Source organism: Eupeodes corollae, chromosome 2 (assembly GCF_945859685.1).
Source record: "Eupeodes corollae chromosome 2, idEupCoro1.1, whole genome shotgun sequence".
Taxonomy (NCBI): Eukaryota; Metazoa; Arthropoda; class Insecta; order Diptera; family Syrphidae; genus Eupeodes; species Eupeodes corollae.
In genome coordinates, this window is record NC_079148.1 from 22791262 (window position 1) to 22812112 (window position 20851).

At 36.1% G+C, this 20851-nt stretch overlaps 1 protein-coding gene and 1 long non-coding RNA gene across 3 annotated transcripts in view; one reads left to right on the plus strand and one right to left on the minus strand.

The window, feature by feature from the left end:
* The window catches only part of LOC129945553 (pleckstrin homology-like domain family B member 1), a 126414-nt gene extending 110316 nt beyond the window's left edge, over positions 1 to 16098 (plus strand). For both annotated transcript variants that reach the window (XM_056055365.1, XM_056055364.1), the window contains exons 8-10: positions 8622 to 9043; positions 9113 to 9245; positions 15052 to 16098. In XM_056055365.1, the coding sequence (XP_055911340.1) occupies positions 8622 to 9043; positions 9113 to 9245; positions 15052 to 15228 (732 nt within the window). In that variant the 3' untranslated portion in view covers positions 15229 to 16098. The remainder of the gene's footprint in view (positions 1 to 8621; positions 9044 to 9112; positions 9246 to 15051) is intronic.
* Positions 4181 to 5334, minus strand: LOC129945559 (uncharacterized). Its single transcript, XR_008781503.1, has 3 exons — positions 5218 to 5334; positions 4965 to 5103; positions 4181 to 4860 (listed from the first exon to the last, which is right to left on the minus strand). It is a non-coding gene; the product is annotated as an uncharacterized LOC129945559 (long non-coding RNA).
* Positions 16099 to 20851: the final 4753 nt, after the last annotated feature.

A 20851-nucleotide genomic window follows, 5' to 3' on the forward strand; every position in this document is an offset into this window, starting at 1 on the left:
CATTTTTGTGGTTAGATTTTATAACTACAGAAAAATGTTGTTTTAAAATAACTATTTAGCTATCCAATAATATCCAGTTCGAATTTAGTAATTGAAATAATAATTAGTTATTAAAAAATGTTTGAAATTCGTTGTTACTCTTTTTTTTTTAAATTTCAAATCGCCACATCTTCTAAATTAAGTAGTATTTATATTTTAGAAAGCGTATTCCGTAAATCTACTAGACCTATGTATGTATTTATTTTGGTCAAATGTCACCTGCTGAATACACGAATTATAGACTGGGACTTGTCTAGCAACAAATACATCCTCTACTGGGTCATATTATTTTTGGCTTTCTTTTGACGTTTGAGAACACGAAGACACAGAAATATTAATGTAGACTTTTTGACGTTTGAGAACACGAAGACACAGAAATATTAATGTAGACTTTTTAAATTTGCATGAAAATTAGTTTTCATGCAGTTCTTTGCGAAAAGAAGTTTCCGATAATATAGTTTGGGAAAAGCTTTGTTGTCAAAGATTAGTTTTTAATATGTCAGTTTTTAAGAGAACATTGGCTGCGTTCAATATCGTGTTGGATAGGGTATCTCGGATAGGTGGATTTTAAGATACCTTGTTGAACGAGTTGAATAGCTGTCAAAAAATAAAAACAACTTTCAACTGTTCACAAAAAGTAGAGAAACATTTAAGCTTCGAAGTTAAAATTGTTGTTAGATAAAAATTTAGTGGATTATTCAACTGATTTGTCAGACGATGATGAATTGATAGGTGCGTAACAATTAAATAAATAAGAAATAACCTTAATCTGTAATCTACGTTAAATTTCCTTTTAGCTCAATTGGAATTCTATACGATTAATAATTTACTTGCGAAATCTCCGGTTTTAAATGATTAACGTTTAACAGAAAACTATCCTAACTAAACTAAACTATCCTTTAGAATGCTGGACACTATAGACTGGAGGTAAGACCTAGCAAATTAGTCATCTACAAAACGATAAAAAAATAAGTCAATTTTGAAGTTTAAAAAAATAGATCACAATTACCTTCTAAAATTCGGAGGCAAATAGCTTCTTCATCGTCTATTATGTACAGAACATCCTCAAATACAACTTCAACTGACATTTTGTTTACCAACAAATACAAAAAGCTGTAATCAATTTTCCAGTTTCTTGAAATTCAACAGATACCTAAACACCCCAGACATTTTTGGAAGCCTTTGGATTCCATTTTTGACATCTCCGCTGTGTTTGATCAGCTGTTATTTTACACGTAACTAACTAAAAGGTATCGGATACCCTATCTGTCTGAGATTGAACGCAGCAATTTTTTTACTCGAAAATTATGGAAAAATGACATGTGGCAAGCTAAAAAATCATTTTATATGCTTTGTTCATTCCCTCAACTACAAAGTAGAAGCTGCAACCGTTAGTTTAGGGTTATTTCCCTTAACCCTAGAAAGATAACCATATTTCATAGACCATAAGTGATACACATGATTTATCTATCTAGGGTTAAGTCAAAAAATACTTTTTTTGAATTAAAACAATTTCCTTTAGTCGAATAAATATCGAAATGTCGAACATGGAAATTCAATTTGTTTATAAAAATTATATCGATAAAAGTGAATTTCAGAACTCCAATTTATATTTTGAGTCGATTTGAATTTCATTTCAAATGAATGTGAAATGTAAAACTGGAGAGCTGTGTGGTTGTTTTATAGAAGGATATTTGCTAAACCAAATAAAATGCTTCCATGTGAAGTTTTCCACAAAGATGGTTAGATCGAATTTTCTAGATGTATTTACAGTGGTGGACAAGAATTTAGCACACTTTTTAAAGAAAATAAAAACCATTTAATTTTCAATTTGTTTTCTTATTATGAAATAAGTTATATTTTATTTACATTACAAATACATAGCACTATGTTTTCATAGTACTTCATCAAATATTTTTAACATCTGTAAGAAGAAAAAAGTATGGAATGTAGAAACATCAATTTTTGGCCTGGACACGATTTTAGTACATTCAACAATTTCTTGATAAACTTTTACTTACCGTTATCAATTCTAAGTTTTTCTTAGTATTTGGTAGGGAACCCTTTATTTTGCAGTACAGAAGCAATTCTTCTGGGCAAACTTTCAACCAAAGCCTCACATCGTGACTTTGGAATTACATACCAAGCATTTTGAATCTCCTGCCACAATTGTGTTAAATTGGTTGTTTTTTTTTGTTGTTCAATGTGATGTTCAACATCATTCCGATCGGGTTAAGATCAGGTGATTGTGCTGGCCACTTCAAAACGTCATGCACCTCTAAGGCACAATTCACTAACTTTGAAGTGTGTTTAGGGTCGTTGTCGTGCATGAAGCGCTATAATAACGGCAAATTATCTTCTGCGTAGGGTACCATATGATCCAACATGATATCTCTGTACACGTTCTGGTCCATTTTGGTGTCAATTTTTACGATGGGGCCAACGCCCCATCTACTGTGGACTTTCCTGGTCTAAGACCACACTGATAAGAACCTATCAGGTTGTTGACGATGGGCTTTAGGCGTTCACATATTACGGTAGATAAGATTTTATAGGTGATGTTAAGTAGACTGATTCCTCTATAGTTGGTGCAGTTTGGAGAGTCTGCTTTTTTCAGGATCGGGCCAACAATACTGAGGTTTAATTCATCGGGCATGCTTTCTTCCGATCATATCTTACAGATAAGTTGGTGCATGCTCCTAACCAACTTATCTCCAGCTGCTTTAAAGAGCTCGGCGTTCAAGCCATCCGCTCCAGCGGCTTTATTAGACTTCAGCTTAGATATGGCAAACTTTACTTCGTCTAAGTCGGGAGGACGGGATTGTTGGCTTTCATCGTCTATGTTGAATGGATCATCCTGCCTGACAGCGGAATTCAGTTCGTCGTCGCCGTTGTACAGTCTGCAGAAGTGGTCCTTCCATATCCTTAGCTTTGACTGCGGTTCCACTATGATGTTTCCAACTTCCGTCTTTGCAGCCTTTTGTTCTAGGTTTATGTATCTGTGAAGTTTGTTTCACCTGTTCATAAAACTTTCGAACCTCATTCCTGCTTTTATACCTCTCAACATCTTCGACCGCACGCTTCTCATGCCCTCTCTTTTTCCTTCTGAAAAGTCGGCGTTCCTCTCGCCTCTTCTGCTCATAGAGCTCACGAGCAGCTCTCGTCCTTTTATGCAGCGCCGCTTTGCGTGCCTGTTGTTTGGCTGCATTTGCCTGCCGACATTCCTCATCAAACCAGGGGTTCCTTGTTGGTGGCTGCTTGAAACCCAGCACATCAGAGGCGAGTTCTCTGATTGCATCTTGGCAATGTTGCCACTGGTTTTCGATACATTGTGTTGGCGGCAGAGAACTTCGAGAGAGGTTACTTGTAACTCGGTCGGAAAAGGATTTGGCGATTGTAGCCGTTCGACGTTGTACCTTCTCCCAGCACCTCCCTGTTTTGCCTTGGGTCTGGAAATCCAAAGTGCTACCTTGGCTACAACGAGGTAGTGGTCCGAGTCGATGTAAGCTCCTCGAAAAGTTCGGACATACATGATGCTGGAAGCGTTTTTGGCGTCGATCGCAATATGGTCAATCTGGTTGACGGTAGATTGATCTGGAGAAGTTCCTTTGTGGATGTTGAGGTGTGGAAAACGCGTACTGGCTACCATGACGTTTCGCCCCGCAGCAAAATCAATGAGCCTGAATCCGTTGTCGGAAGTGTTGCCGTGCAGGCTGTTCTTCCCGATTATTCCTCCCAAGATGTTTTCCCTTCCTAGCTTGGCATTAAAATCGCCCAGGACAATTTTAATATCGAACCTAGGATACTGCTCATATGTTTTGTCTAGGAGCTCGAAGAACATATCTTTGGTGTTGTCGTCTTTCTCTTCTGTGGGTCGTGCGCGCATATCAGGCTAACGTTGCCGAATTTAGCCTTGATGCGTATGGTCATGATGCGTAGTCTCATTAGGTAAATCACGAATGCAACACAACTTTATGAGCATTTTAGTGCTAACATTTGGAATCTGGCATGCACACAAATTTAAAATGGGATAAATTGGCGCAAGTTTGTTACAGTGAAACATTTTTTATTCCAAAGTGCCCTAAGAAAACAAAACGCACGAAAACCTGAACTGTCACATTTTCGAAGGCTGACCAAAAAATGATATGCGTGAGATTTTTAAAGATTTATAAGAACCAAATACAGATTTTGATGAATAATATAAAAGAATGTGCACAAAATTGTACTTTTAAACAATTTGCGACTCATATCTTTATTTAAAACTAACACGTTTCGTATTTCCTGTACCAACGACATTTTACTGCAATTTATTTACATTTTATTTCGCTCTTCCACACACTGCAACTCGAGCTTTCTCAACAATTCATTGATGAAATCACCTTTTTCTTTACGAATACTTAACATGACTCAAAACTATCCATACAACGTACACAAGCACTACTTCATTTCAATATATTGTAAGTAAAAATTTCAAAAATAAAATAAACAAGTGATGATTTTCCTGTGACCACTTTCCGGAGACACCTATTTCTATAATCGCGCACGATTTTCAATTTATTTATTATTTAAGAAAAAAAAATTGTTTTTGGTTTTGTCACTGCTTACGCATCACATTGACGTGTTGCTCTTGGCACTTGGCATTTTTGTATTAAAAATACTCACCACAGCCGAACACAGTGTTGAATTGAAATTTTCTAAATTAGATAAGGAGGTGGCTCTTCTGCCCTCTAAATATAATGAGCCTCCTGCGCACACACTTATTTTCGATGTGCGTTAGCACAGTTTTTATTTTATCCGAAATCGAAATAGAAAATTTATTTTCTGAAAATAAAATAAAACGTCTTTATTTTCTTGTTGTGTGTTTTATTAATAAAAGCGTTGATAAATTCAGCTGGTGGTTGACAGTTGATAAATTTTGATTTAACCTCAGCCGTGTCCGTGTCCGTTCTCCGTTGGCTGGCTGGTTATTCGTTCTTTACGTAGTTTGATCATTCGTTCGTTTTGAATATACGGCAAAGGCGGCATAAGTTACATCAATTATTGTGTTTTGTTTTCTTTTGGTCTCTAAATATAAATAAATTTTGTCAAGTTTGTGCATTTTTATTTTTTAAAAAATACAAACATTTTATTTTAAAAATAAATGCAAGTGATTGACAATTTTGAAACATACATACATACCTCTTATTAAAGCAAAAATTTATATTATTAAGCTTCTTAAAAATGTCTGTTTGGATGACTTATGTAAACAGAAGAAGGCCGTCACAAGCGCGAGTGAGAGCTGAATATTACCTAGTGAGTTAAAAATTAGAAATAATATTGTTGAATTTAAAAATTAGTTTCATTCAACGTGAATAAATTCATATGAATCTCTGAGTTTCTTTAAAATAACTTAAAATTTGAATATCGTTAAAGAAAAATGAAAAAAAAGTGTTTAAAGCGTAATGTGGTATTTTGAAGCGGTTCAATTCGTCTGACTATTAGTTGGAATTTAAGGCGCTAAATAAAGGACAATGTCAACATGGTGCATTTTTGTAGTCAACAGAGGATCGTGGTTTCGTCATTTGAACGAAATGACAATTTGCTTGTGTTTCTCAGTCTAAAAATGTTTTGAAAATTTTATCCTGTCTCATCAATCTCAAATTTATTTTTCATAATAAGCTCACTATAAGGATATCATCATCAGAGTGGGGTTCAGGAGATATAAGGCAAAATTAAGATATCAATGAACGCATTCATTAAGCTAGTGACTTCGTAGTCAAAATTCAACTGTCTTTGTGAATGCAAAACTACACTACAAAGCTAGTCAATCTGGAACTGTCATATTATTGACAAATCCAAATATATAAAATAAGAAACATTTTTGACTTGATAACTTTAATTTATCTTTTGTGTTTTTAAATTCAATAAAATCAAATTTTAGACACAATTTGAATGATTTATATTTGTATTTAAACACTGAATGATTTATTTCATTTTGTGTCTTTACCGAGCAGCTGATTGGGAAACGTCAAAATCATTCTACACTAAAGCAGCATTCACATGAGCGCGACCAACGAACGAATGTGAGTTTATATACGTTTGAAGACATATTTCCACATAAAATCTTAACAAAACGATAGCAATATAGTTTCTGTTGGATTTATGATGCAAACTTTTACTTTTCAATATCATATATTAATAAATTTAAGAAAACAAATATATTCGTCGCGAAAAAAATTGTAGTTGATACGAACTGTCAAACTTTATTCGCGTTCCACATTATCCACACTCCCAACGAATAAAATAATCGCGCGTACTTAACCTTAAAAAAAAAAACATTCTTATTTTGGTTTCGGTGGTCAAAGTCAAACTTTATTCGCGACGAATTAAAAACTCTCATGTGAAAGAAATGTCAAAATCGACATTCATTCGTTTTTCATTCACGTCGGAGGGGAAATTTCAACTACTTTTGTAGTTAGATTTAGCCAATCAGAATCCCTTGAGTACGTGGCGACTTTGTGAATGCGACCATTGTGTAAATAATTGATAAAAGAATGGACAGGTTTAGACGACATAAGGGACTTGATAAGTTACGGCAAATTTCTAGTGTCTGATAGGACAGCTGCCAAAAAACTTTCAGAAAGTTGACTGGAAAGTTAGTCAAGAAAAATCTGTCCTACTTTCAACTACAAATGAAGTCCCTTATTCTGTCTAAAGCCGACCAATTTGTCTACCTGGCGGAACCCCTTATTTTTCTGAAGGAGGAATAAATGAGTCTAGCACATGTCTCTCAACACGTTAGCATTGTTTAGAAAATATATCAATAATATCCGTTGAAGTAAAACTCATCAAGCAACGAGAAAAAACTTTACGAATTTTGAAAAGAACACATTTATGTAGAACTTAAGTAATAAGAATGCAATTCTAAGTTGTGTACAAACACAAAGAACTGACACGTGTGAAAAAAAACAACAAATCATATGACTCGCAAATATTGGAGTTGCACTAAGTGCAGTTTCCCTAATTAGTGCTTTCAGAAGGAAAATCGTAACTCAATGGTGTTAAAAAGATACTCTTCTCTGACTTAAGCTTTTTTTCGGCGATCTCCAAGTGCAGGGGAAAATGAAAACGAAAACCACAACGGAAAAATATTTGTGGAGAGTTCTGTCAACTGTCAAAAACAATTGACAAGTTCAGACAGTTAGCTGCTGGTAAAGCCTAGTACGCAGTTGAAGTGAAACGAATTTTTTCGGCGGTCTCCAACTGCAGAGGAAAATAAAAACGAAAACCACAGCGGAAAAATATTTGTGGAGAGTTCTGTTAACTGTCAAAAACAATTGACAAGTTCAAGCAGTTAGTTGCTGGTAAACAAAAGTAAAAAAAAATGTATTTATTATCATTTTGTTGAGCAGTTAGTACATGATTTTTCATTTCCGCAGCTTTATTAATCCAGAGGCTATCAACGGCTGAATTATTTTTGTGAAGCCTATGTTCTAACTTCCAAATAGCTTCACTGGCTTCGACCAACGAAGCCAGTTTCTTTTTTTCCTCCGAGATGAAATCAATCATGTATTTTGTATGGGAATTTTCGTTTCGCATCAGCAGCATACTAGGCTTCAAGTGCTACTCGATCGCCACCATTCTCAGGAATGGGTTTTATCAGTCAGACACTATCGTAAATTATTTATGTAGGCCTAGTGACTTCCAGCTCTCAACCATTCCTGTGTACGAGAACTGTTGTCAGGGAATCCGAACAGCTAATTTGAGAAAGCACTTTTCATGACAAGAATTACTCTTGGAGAATTTGTCAATTCCTCGCAAGATGGCACTGGCAGGGATTGAACCCAAGACCTCTGTCATGACTGTCCAACGCACTAACGGTTACTACGTTATTATTTCAAATAAGAAACTACATTAATTTCCTAACACTCTTAGACCCATTTAACAAAATTACGTGATTGCCATGACATTTTCATAGAAGTATGACACATTACTGTTGAGTAGGAAGACCATCTCCCTCCCATACAGTATTCATTACCCATTTGGAAGAATTGTGTATAAATACAATGGAAAACAATAATATGTTTATCCATCCCCATACGAAGATACTTCCAATTATCATTAAAATAATCACAATGCTTTGTCCCCGCCTTTTAGATGCCATAGTAGTTAATAATTGACGACGACGAACAGAGCCATCATCAAAATTTTGGATTTTAGCCAAATACCAAAGAAACAATGAATTATCTCGTAAATTGTTTTTATTATTTTATTTTACGAGACAAAATCGTATTTTACTTCTTATTGGTGAAGGAGTCCCTGATATTAGTTTCTATCTTCTATTTTTGGAACCGTGTATACAATTTATAAAAAGTAAAAACAAAAAACTGTATGTTTTTGCTCTACGAGTATTATGCGTTCTTTCCAAAGAATTTATTGCAAGTGACGACAAATCAACATTTAATCTTTATTTCATTCCTGGAAAATGACACATCAAATACCTCCTCGAACATGCTGAATGATTTATTGTTTACATTCATTATTATTTATAAAATTCAGATTTAGCTTTAAAACGAAAGTAAATATTCTATTTTTATTTTCAGAATCGTCACTCACAGCCAGAATTAGAATCACAACGATCACGACCCTTGTCCGAGGCAAATTCAGAATTGAGTTGTGATCTTTTATCAGAGAATAACTACAAATCCAGCATAGAGCTATCTTCATCGACGGGTGGTGGTGGTGGTGGTGGAGGCGGTAGTGGAGGAGGAATAGGAGGTGGTGGTAATCGTCACTCAGAACAAAGCGACGATGGTAAACGCTCAAGTGTCAATTCAAGTGACACAACAAGCAGTGATCGACTACAGTCGGGCAATAAGAGATCACTGCCAAAACATCAACGACCACTTACTCGGTATTTACCGATCTTCTCACCCGATTTAGATTTACGACAACACATTGAATCGGCAGGTCACCAGATCGCCCAGTGCCCACATGTTTTTGTTGATTCATACAGCTGTCGAGGGTAAGATTCTATTATTGAACATTTAATTGTTGAACTTGAAATAATGTCTGATTTTATTTTTGTTTAAAGGTATTTGCACAAACTAGGCGCCACATTCCATGGCTGGTCAAGGAGATGGTTTGTTTTGGATCGGCAACGTAACGCATTTATTTACTATTCGGATAAGTCGGAAAGGAAACCTCGTGGTGGCGCGTATTTTTCGGTGAGTAATGACGAAACTTAAGAACTTTAGGTAATACAAAAAATTAACATACGAGTCTTATGTTTTATGTCCCTAAATACCGTTATTAAATGTCTTATTGAGTCAGACTACATTTTAGATCTGATTTCTGACCCGCTTTCAGTTATTCTTTATCGCACAAGGTTAAGATTATGCGATTTAAAAATAAAATTAAACGTTTTGTCAGTAGTTTTAAGTAAATTCATCTTTAAAACTTTAATTTTCAATAAATTTAAAAATTCATCCCAGAATTATCCCAGTAAATTAATTAAATTCTGAAACTCGTTAAAAACGTTTTCCAATTATTACTTGACAACTTTAACAAGCGGAGAACGTACTTCGGTTCAAATGGTCCATGGGTCTTGAGTCAGATTGATCTTGTATGGGTGTAAACCAAGATCCTTACGTTAAATACGCGAAACCAAGATCCTTACGTAAAATACGCGATAATGTGGTCTAAGCGATACCCAATTCTTAAGAAGGCCTTGGAATTGACTACTTCGACCAACACATTTTCTCACTGACACGCTTACTTATCACATTGTCTCACTGACATATTATCGCGTTGTCTCACATTACACATTGTCTCACTCATGTGCAACAAATGTATAGATCAAAATTTTTGCACTGTTGTTGCATGTTAACATGCCTACTGTAAGGGTAAATCGGTGGAAACAGCGTTACACACTTTAGTACGCACTATCGAATATTCCCTCCATCATAAAGAGTTCACTTTGGTTGCTTTTGACATCGAAGGTGCCTTTAACAACGTGGACACATCTGCAATCACATCTGCACTGACATATCTAAATGTAGAGAGTTCGCTTCGGGAGTTAATTCATTTAATGCTTACTAGCAGAATAATTAACTCAAAACTGGGCAACTCTTCTTGCAGACGATTCGTTAGTAGAGGGACACCGCAAGGTGGTGTTCTATCCCCTCTCCTCTGCAACCTAGTGGTGAATGAAATCCTAACTAGTCTGGATGCGGAGGGTTTCAGAGTGATAGCTTATGCGGACGACGTTGCTATAGCAGTTTCAGGAAAGCATCTTAATATCCTAAAAGAACTCTTACAAAATGCCTTAGATAGACTAATACTTTGGGCTGATTGGTGTGGACTGGGTGTTAACCCACACAAAACCGATCTGGTCTTATTTTCGAGGAGATACAAAATTCCATTTGTCAACCCTCCTTATATTAAAGGAATCCAATTAAAATTCTCAGACGAGGCTAAATACCTAGGTCTTGTCTTAGACAAAAAACTAAATTGAAAACGCAACGTACAGGAAAGAGTCAAAAAAGCTACTGTAGCTCTCTTTTCTTGCAAAAAAGCTATTGGTAATAAATGGGGTTTACAGCCCAGAATCACGCATTGGCTATACACATCGGTAATCAGACCGATTTTAACGTACGGTGTGGCAGTATGGTGGACTGCTTTAGAGAAAGGTATAAACAGGGATATAAGTTAAATAAAGTCCAACGTTCAGCCTGCCTATGTATAAGCGGATCGCTTCGCACGACCCGGTCTGCACCACTGGACACCTTGCTCTACCTTACACCTCTTGACATATGTAGCAAACAAATAGCTGCAAGCTCCGCTATTCGCCTCAATGCTTCGTCGCAGTGGACTAACAACAACATTGGCCACTCCGTAATTCTAAGGTACTTAGAATCAATTCCAAAGCACACAGACTACACCATCCCCCAACTACAATTCGACAGGAATTTCCAGATTTCTATACCTACCAGATCTTTTTGGGAGGATAGGACATTCTTAGAGGATGAGTCAATCTACTTTTACACAGATGGCTCAAAAACCGAAGAAGGGGTTGGTGGTGGTGTGTACTCTGAACGACTGAAATTAAGTCTCTCATTCCGCCTTCCCAATCATTGTAGCGTGTTCCAGGTGGAACTTTTGGCGATTAAGGAAGTCTTGTCTTGGCTCAAAGAAAACGTGATATCAACATCTGATATCCGTATTTTCTCTGACAGCCAGGCCGCTATCAAATCTCTGGACTCTGTCTCTACAAACTCTATAACAGTCCATAACTGTCGAGCATCTCTAATGGAGATGGCGCAACAGATTAATATTCACCTTTGCTGGGTGCCGGGCCATAAAGACATTCGAGGTAACTGTAAGCAGATGAACTCGCCAGGAACGGTACAGTACAGCCCATCCTACCACTTTTGGCAAGTACTGGCATACCAATCGCTACTTGTAAACTGCTACTAATGCAAGACGCTGCGAGGAGGGCAGGCACCAGGTGGACCAACATCACCACGTGTCAAGCCACAAAAAACATCTGGCCAACACTGGATTTAAAACGTTCAAGGTGCTTGCTCTCTCTAAGCAGATCGCATATAAGCTCGATAATAGGTGTCATAACCGGACACTGTCTAATAGGAAAGCACGCCACGAGACTAGGCGTATTCTCAAATGACTTTTGCAGAAGCTGTATGGAAGAGGAAGAAACGGTTCTTCATCTTCTATGCACATGCCCTGCTCTAGCTCGAAAACGCAAGAATTACCTAGGAGAATTCTTCTTTAACGATCTAAACCATCTAAATCATATCGGTATAATCAGCCTCTCACGTTTCGTAAGGGACCCTAATTGGTTCCATTGAGCTTAGGAGGAAGCCTCAAGATTCATGTGGTATCACAATGGGCCATTAAACTGGCCTAAGTGTGTCCGTTTCCATCTTGGACAGCCACTATAACCCTACCTAACCTAACCTGCATGTTAACACTGTGAAAGTTTCGTTCACGACTCCAAATTTCAATAGAAAATTTTACAGACGTTTTTCATTCGTGTACTTTAACCATGATGAAAATGTTGATTTTTCTGAATACACGTAATAAATTAAATTATGAAAACAGGGTGGGATGCGACCCACACTGATACATTTCCATCCGATCTGTCGATTTGTCTTGCTTAAAAGTTTGTCTATTTGTACAAGTATCAATTTTTACCAAATTTGCGTACTATTTTTTTTTAGATTTTATTTTTTATGAAAAAACGGACTGTTGGATTTTTATATAAAAATTACTGAATATCGAAAACAATATTTTCTGTGAAATAAAATAAGTTTGAAGCCAATATTTTTAATTTTTGAAAAGCTATTTGAGTCGAAAGTAAATTTTTACCAAGTTTTAGTATTATTTTTTTTTTTTGAGTTTTATTTTTTGTAAAAAACTGTTAATTTGATTTTTTTCAAATTTTTTTCGAATGTTGAAAACAATAGTTCTTATAAGATAAAATTAGTTTGAAGCCAATATTTAAAATTTTTGAAAAGATATTTGACTCGAAAATCAATTTTTACCAACTTTTGTTAAATTTTTTTTAGGTTTTTAATTTTTTTTTTAAATTTTACTGAATGTTAACAAAAATATTTTTTTCAAGGATAAAAGTAGTTTAATACCAATACCTACAATTTTTGAAAAGATATTTGAGTCGAAAATCAATTTTTACTAACTTTTATCCATTTTTTAAAGGTTTTTAATTTTTTGTAAACAAGAAACTGTCAATTCGATTTTTCTCAAAATTTGTCCTAATGGTGAAAACAATATTTCTTATAAGTAAAATTTAGTTAGAAGCTTTTTTCTCAAATTTTTGAAAAGATATTTCAGTCAAAAATTATTTTTTACCATTTTTTGATAATTTTTTTTCGGTTCTTATTTTTTTGTAAAAAAACTGTCAATTCCATTTTTTTTCAAAATTTTACTGAATATTGACAACAATATTTTTTGAAAGATAAAAGTAAATTAAAGCCAATATCTCAAAGTTTTGAAAAGATATTTGAGTCGAAAATCAATTTTTACCAACTTTTATTAATTTTTGTTTTCGATTTTTATTTTTTGTAAAAAAAACTCTCGATTCGATTTTTCTCAAAATTTTGCAAAATATTGAAAACAATATTTCTTACAAGATAAAATAAGTTTGAAGCCTAAATTTGAAGTTTTTGAAAAGATATTTGAATCGATATTCAATTTTTACCAACTTTGAGTAATGTTTGTCTTAGATTTTTATTTTTTATAAAAAAAAACTGTAAATTCGATTTTTCTCAAAATTTTATCAGATTATTCTTCGTTGCACAAAATTGTTTTGGAGATGAAATCATATTTTAGTCGTAAAATTTTGGAGGTGACACATTTTTTTTTCAATTTTTTTGATTTATAAAAAAACCGTTAAATGATTTTTTTTCAAAAAATATACTTTTTTGATATCACGTTACAATATATTATAAAGGGTGATTTTTTTGAGGTTAGGATTTTCATGCATTAGTATTTGACAGATCACGCGGGATTTCAGACATGGTGTCAAAGAGAAAGATGCTCAGTATGCTTTGACATTTCATCATGAATAGACTTACTAACGAGCAACGCTTGCAAATCATTGAATTTTATTACCAAAATCAGTGTTCGGTTCGAAATGTGTTTCGCGCTTTACGTCCGATTTATGGTCTACATAATCGCCCAAGTGAGCAAACAATTAATGCGATTGTGACCAAATTTCGCACTCAGTTTACTTTATTGGACATTAAACCAACCACACGAATGCGTACAGTGCGTACAGAAGAGAATATTGCGTCTGTTTCTGAGAGTGTTGCTGAAGACCGTGAAATGTCGATTCGTCGCACCACATGAAGGATTTTACGCAAAGATCTTGGTGTAAAACCGTATAAAATACAGCTCGTGCAAGAACTGAAGCCGAACGATCTGCCACAACGTCGAATTTTCAGTGAATGGGCCCTAGAAAAGTTGGCAGAAAATCCGCTTTTTTATCGACAAATTTTGTTCAGCGTTGAGGCTCATTTCTGGTTGAATGGCTACGTAAATAAGCAAAATTGCCGCATTTGGAGTGAAGAGCAACCAGAAGCCGTTCAAGAACTGCCCATGCATCCCGAAAAATGCACTGTTTGGTGTGGTTTGTCCGCTGGTGGAATCATTGGACCGTATTTTTTCAAAGATGCTGTTGGACGCAACGTTACGGTGAATGGCGATCGCTATCGTTCAATGCTAACAAACTTCTCAAGGAATGGACCGGTAAGTTGGCCACCAAGATCATGCGATTTGACGCCTTTAGACTATTTTTTGTGGGACTACGTCAAGTCTAAAGTCTACACAAATAAGCCAGCAACTATTCCATTTTCGGGCTATTCCGGCCGAAATGCTCGAAAAAGTTACCCAAAATTGGACTTTCCGAATGGACCACCTAAGACGCAGCCGCGGTCAACATTTAAATGAAATTATCTTCAAAAAGTAAATGTCATGGACCAATCTAACGTTTCAAATAAAGAATCGATGAGATTTTGCAAATTCTATGCGTTTTTTTTTTTTAAAGTTTTCAAGCTCTTAAAAAATCACCGTTTATAAAATTTAATTCAAGTCTCTGGCGTTTTTGGTTCGTTAGATATTTAGGGTTAACCAACATTTTCACCTTTTTTTCAAACTGCTATGGTAAAAAAAACCACCCACGCCATTTTCTTGAAACGTCGAAAAATGTCAAAATTTTCAATTTGACAAATCGGACCCATTACAATAACTTCCTATGGGAAGTTAAAAATTAAATTTTCAAGTCGCTTTTAAAAAAAAACGATGAAAAAAAAAACAATTTTTAAAAATGCCACATACTTAGAGGTTTCTTAAAGGTTGCTCAAGGGAATATCTTGAGTCTATTCCATGAAATCCTTGGTACTATCTTGCTGTTGCAACTCTTATTTAATTTAACAACTTTAAAATGAAAAAATAAAACCAGAATTAAAACAAAACCATTATCTTTTATTTCAGACAATTGACGAAGTCTATCTGGATCATTTAAATGCATCAAAAAGTGGCCGACCACATTGCACATTTATTGTTAAAACAAAAAAGCGTAGCTATCACCTGCAAGCAGCTTCAGATTCAGCAGCTCGAATTTGGATAGATGCCATCATAACTGGAGCTCAAGGAAATTTAGATTATTAGAACACAAACAAAAATGTCTGTTCTTTGTATATTATAAGCTTATTATTAGACTTTAACCGTATTAAAAGAAAAGAAATCACAGGATTAACTCTCCATAAATACAGATTTCTATGCCAAAGTGAATTTTCAAATTCAAAAACAGTATAAAACTCTTAAAAAAATAAAAACAAAAATAAAATACACTATTTTTTAGCGTAGTGCGACATGTATTTTTTTATAAATTAGCCTTTAAGAAAACTCATTATCAAACGTTAATTGCTCATGTTTTTCAAAACTAACTAGTATTTCATTGATCATAGAAATGGGAATGAATTAGCGCCAAACAATAGTTTCTATATGTATGTGCCTTTGTTTTGTTTATTTAAAGGATTACAATATTTATATAAATTAAAACTGATGTTAATTAAAGAGAATTCTTAGTGAACTTCTTAGGCACTTTAGTTAGTTGTGAAATTTATTGCATTAATTAGTTATCTGATGCTTAGATTGTTTGCTTACTTAGAAACATTTTTATTGTTTTCAATTCATCTAACTTTTTTTTTTATACATAATATATATTTTACATTTATATAATTAATATATACAAACTTTAAAATTTAAAAAAAATTATTTCAAATGAAATAGTAGAGTTATTGTAGTAATTGTTGTTTGTGAGTTAATGCAGACATTTCAAAACATATAGTGTCAGATTAAGAAAGTACGAAAATAGATCTAAATTTTGTTTATTAAAACTAAATTTATTATATACATAATTTCATATTTTGGATTGACTTGTGTTTTATCAAGAATTTACCTTCTTTTATTTATAATAATTTATAATTTAACAATAAACATATATGCATACATATTATATGCGCATATAAATCGAAATCTTATGTGTTTTACTTTTGAAGGTTCGAATGTCAAATTTGTATTAATGCTAATTGAGCACTTAAAACACTTGTTGGATCTTTTTACATATTTTAATAGTGTCAAGGAATTTGTTTTATGATCTCATGGTATCTTCTTTTCAAGGAAAGTTTTCTTAACTGCAAATGGTTGGGTATTTTTATAGTCTACTCGAAAGAAAAATTGAGAATAGGTCTTAAAGCTTTTTTAGCAGAATAAGTAGTACACCTAACACTTGCACAATTCTGGGTGACCTTCTTGAATGAAAAAAAAAACGAACAAACGTTTTCATGTGACCCTTGTACATAATAACTTTAGTATTTATAGTTGTACGGTGACGAATTGTTTTCCCGTCATCCCGGGATCTCTAATTTAATCGATTAATACTTATTTAGATCCTGGTTGATGCTCTGATCAAATCCTTACTTACTTACTTAAGGTGGCGCTACAGTCCGGGGCGGACCTGGGAGTCAATCAACATGCGCCACCTGAGTCGCGGTCTTCCTCTACTGCACCGTCCCTCGGGATTAGATTCGAAGACCTGCCGTGCTGGAGCGTTGATGTCCATTCGCTCTACATGACCTAACCATCTAAGCCGTTGGATTCCGTTGGAGTGTCTTATAGATGGTGATTCTAGATGCTCGAAAGAGTACTTTACTTCTCAATTACCTTCTAAGTCCAAAGAAGCAGCGATTTGCAAGAGTTATTCTTCATTTATTTCAGCGCTGGTGTCGTTGTCTGTATTAATAGCGGTGCCTAGGTAGACAAAGTCCTTAACTTCCTCAAAGTTATTGCTGTCCATGGTGACGTTTTGTCCAAGACGTCGTCGTTCAATGTTCTTTTTTGATGACAGCATATACTTGGTCTTGCCCTCATTGACCACTAAACCCATCTTCTTCGCTTCCGTCGCAATGCTCAAAAACGCTCCACTGACATCACGCTTTGATCTTCCAATCATGTCACTATCATCTGCGTATCCGAGTAATTGGATGAACCTTTGGAAGATTGTGCCTCTAGTGTTGACGGTTGGGTTTTGCACAATTATTTCCAAAACGATGTTGAAGAAGTCGCATGACCTTTTTTGACATCAAATACATCGGTGAGATCTTTTCCGACCTTGATAGAGCAGCGTGCATTCTCCATCGTCATTCTGCACAAACGGATAAGTTTGACAGCAATGCCAAAACTAGACATTGCTCTGAAGAGCTCTTCCCTATAGATGCTGTCATAAGCGACTTTCAAATCGATAAAGAGACGGTGGGTATCGATTTGAAGTTCCTGGGTTTTTTCCAAGATCTGCCGTAGTGTGAATATTTGGTCGGTAGTGGACTTTTCTGGTCTGAAACCACACTGATCAGGACCAATCAGGTTGTTGACGCAATGTTAAGGAGACTGATGCCTCTGTAGTTGGTGCAATTTAGAGGATCTCCTTTCTTATGTATCGGGCACACTATGCTGAGATTCCACTCATCGGGCATGCTTTCTACCGATCATATTTTGCAGATGAGTTGGTGCATGCTCCCTACCAAGTCATCGCCTGCTGCTTTGAATAGTTCGGCAGCGATGCCGTCAGCTCCAGCAGCTTTGTTTGACTTAAATTTAGATATAGCTATCTTCACTTCGTCAAGGTCGGGTAGGCGGAATTGTTGATCTGCGTCGCCGAGGTTGAGTGGTTCTATCTCCCTTACAGCGGAATTCGGTTAGTCATCACCGTTATATAATTTGGAGAAGTGATCTTTCCATATTCTCAGCATCGACTGTGGTTCTACTACGATGTTCCCCTGATCGTCTTTACAGGCTTCGGTTCGTGGCTGGTACCCTTGGGAGGTTTTTTTTACCTTTTTGTAAAATTTACGAACCTTATTCCTGTTGTGACATCCCTCTATCTCCTCGATCGCACGCTTCTCATGCTCTCTTTTTTTCCATTTAAGAAGCCGGTGTTCTTCGTTCCTCTCTCCTCTTCTGCTCGTAAAGCCCGCGAGCAGCTCTTGTCCTTTTGTGCAGCGCCGTTTTGTATGCCTGCTGTTTAGCTGCGTGCGCTTGCCGGCATTCGTCGTCAAACCAGGGGTTTCGCTGTGGTGGCCGTGCGAAACCTAGCACTTCAGAGGCGGCATCTCTGATGGCTGCAAGGCAATGTTGCCACTGGTATTCAATGCTTAATGCAGGAAGCATAGGACTCCTTAGGAGGTTATTAGAGACTCGATCGGAAAAGGACATGGCAGTCTCTTGCGATTGTAGCCGTCTAACGTCGAATCTTCTCATAGTACTTCCTTGTTTTGGCTTGGATTGGGATATCCCTAGCCTTACCTTGGCTACAACGAGGTAGTGGTCCGAGTCAATGTTAGCCTCTCGGAATGTTCGGATATCCTGTATACTGAAGAAATGTCGTGCGTCGATCGCAATGTGGTCAATCTGGTTGACGGTTGATTGATCAGGAGATTTCCATGTCCCCTTGTGGATATTGAGATGTGTGAACTGCGTACTAGCTACCAGAACGTCCCGCAGCGAAATCGATCAGCCTGAATCCGTTGTCGGAGGTGATGTCGTGCAGGCTGTATCTCACGATTATGCCACCAAAGATATCTTCTCTTCCTAGCTTGGCATTAAAATCTCCTAAGACAATTTTAATGTCATAGCAAGGGCACTGCTCACTGCTTCATCTTTCTCCTCTGTTGGGGCATGCGCGCATATTATGTTGGCGAATTTAGACTTGATTGTCGTGATTCGCTCGCTCACACTGTTAAAACTTAAGACTTTTTGCCTGAGTCTAGTTCCAACAACAAATCCACACCCAAATAGACGCTGTCTTTGTTCTCGGCAGCAGTCGCAGTATTAGTATACATCGCAGTCTTTTAGTTTGCGTTTGCCCGGTCAAAACCAGAGATAGCAAAAATTCGATACCCGATAAGTAACCGAAATTGCGAAATTTGCTAAATTTGAATATCGCGAAACCAATAGGACAAACAAACTTAGAGAGTGGAACCAAAGCGAAATATGATATTCAATTACAAGTTACACAAAAGAAGGGCTCGTTTATTCAAATGTCGCTCTTTGTATAACATTTATTTGCTTACAACTAAGGCGAATTCAATATTGTAAAAAAATGGCGACCGGTATAATTTGAGCGCCAGATTTAAATTCAAATAATTAGCAAACTATTAATTTCGTTACAATTTTATGACAATTATTAATTAATCAATCAATAATAAAAATATAAAATAAAAAATTATAAAGGAAACACTTCGTGAAACGCGAAATATACTTGGAATAGCGTCAAATTCATCTTTATCGGCAGTTAAAATTAGGGATAAAGCTAATGTTAAGGCAAGCTTATCGACTGTCAAACGCACGATCTGCAATGCTAAACACATAAAGCGCCTGAAGCTTTAAAAAAAACCACCACTTAATGACGCAAGGAAGAAGCAACGCTTGTGTTTTGCGAAAGATCACATGAGCTGGGATGTGCAGAATTCAATGACTACAAATGATTGGCGGAAGGTTATTTTTTCCGACGAAAAAAAAATTTAACCTACATAGATGGGCCAGATGGTTATAATTATTATTTCCATGACATGAGGAAAGAGGAGCGGTTTTTAAACCGTCACCAAAGCAGAGAAGGAAGCGTTATGGTCTGGGGCTCAATTTCGTTTTATGGCACTATAGACTTGGTAGTCCAAGATATGAATGACTGGAAAAAACTACATAGCATTGCTGAAATCAGTATTCCCTAAAATTACCGAGCTTTTTGGACCAATTTCATAGATTTTTCAGCAGGACAACGCTCCGATACACACAGCCCGAGAGGTAAAATCCTTCATTGCAAACCAAAACATCTACTTGCTGCCTTGGCCACCATATTCCCGGACCTTAACATAATGGAGAATGTGTGGGGCTGGTTTACACGTAAGGTGTATGAGGGAGGGAAGCAATACGATGACAAGCAAGCGCCATTCATAGTATCAAGTTGGCTTGGAGTGAGATTTCACTGGACTACTTGGAATCTCTTTATAAATCCCTAAAAGATAGAATTTTTGAAGTTATTTTAAAGGCTGGTGGCAGCACACATTATTAAATATTTAATAAAACCCAAAAAACTTAAACAAAATATGAATAACTGCATTTTATTTTCATTTATTTTGTAGTATAAAATTAAGGCAACTATCATTAATAATGTGTAATTCCCCTTATGTTTAGGTTTCAGAGTTTCGTAGCTAGATGTCGCACGCTGAGCGCGAAACTCTGAAACCTGAGACATAGAAGCGAGACAAAAGGTTGTTTGGCTCGCTCTCATAAAAATTTGTATTCTAACGACTATTCTATTCAACGGACGCGCCCAAGCCAGTCGAATTAGATTTGTAGTCTTTAAATAAGAGTTATATTTTAATAAAGAAATTATATACCACAACGTCAGATGTGGGGTAATACACCAAAAGAAAACTAAATTATTGTGTATATTACCTCTTTTTGCGGATTTAAAGCCAGCTATGACAAAACTCAACAAAGCACAATTGGTTGAAGCACTTCAGAGCGCTGGAGTAGATGTGCCAGACACGGCTTCTCTAGCTCAACTTCGGGCATTGTATGAAAGTACAGTTACAGTGGCACCCCAACAACCTTCTGGTGAGTTAACTGAGAAAACTCCACCTTCTGCTGAGCTAACCGAGGAAACTCCACCTTCTGCATCTCCGAATGGAGAGAATACTTCCGAAACACTGGCCGCTTCTGATAACAGGCA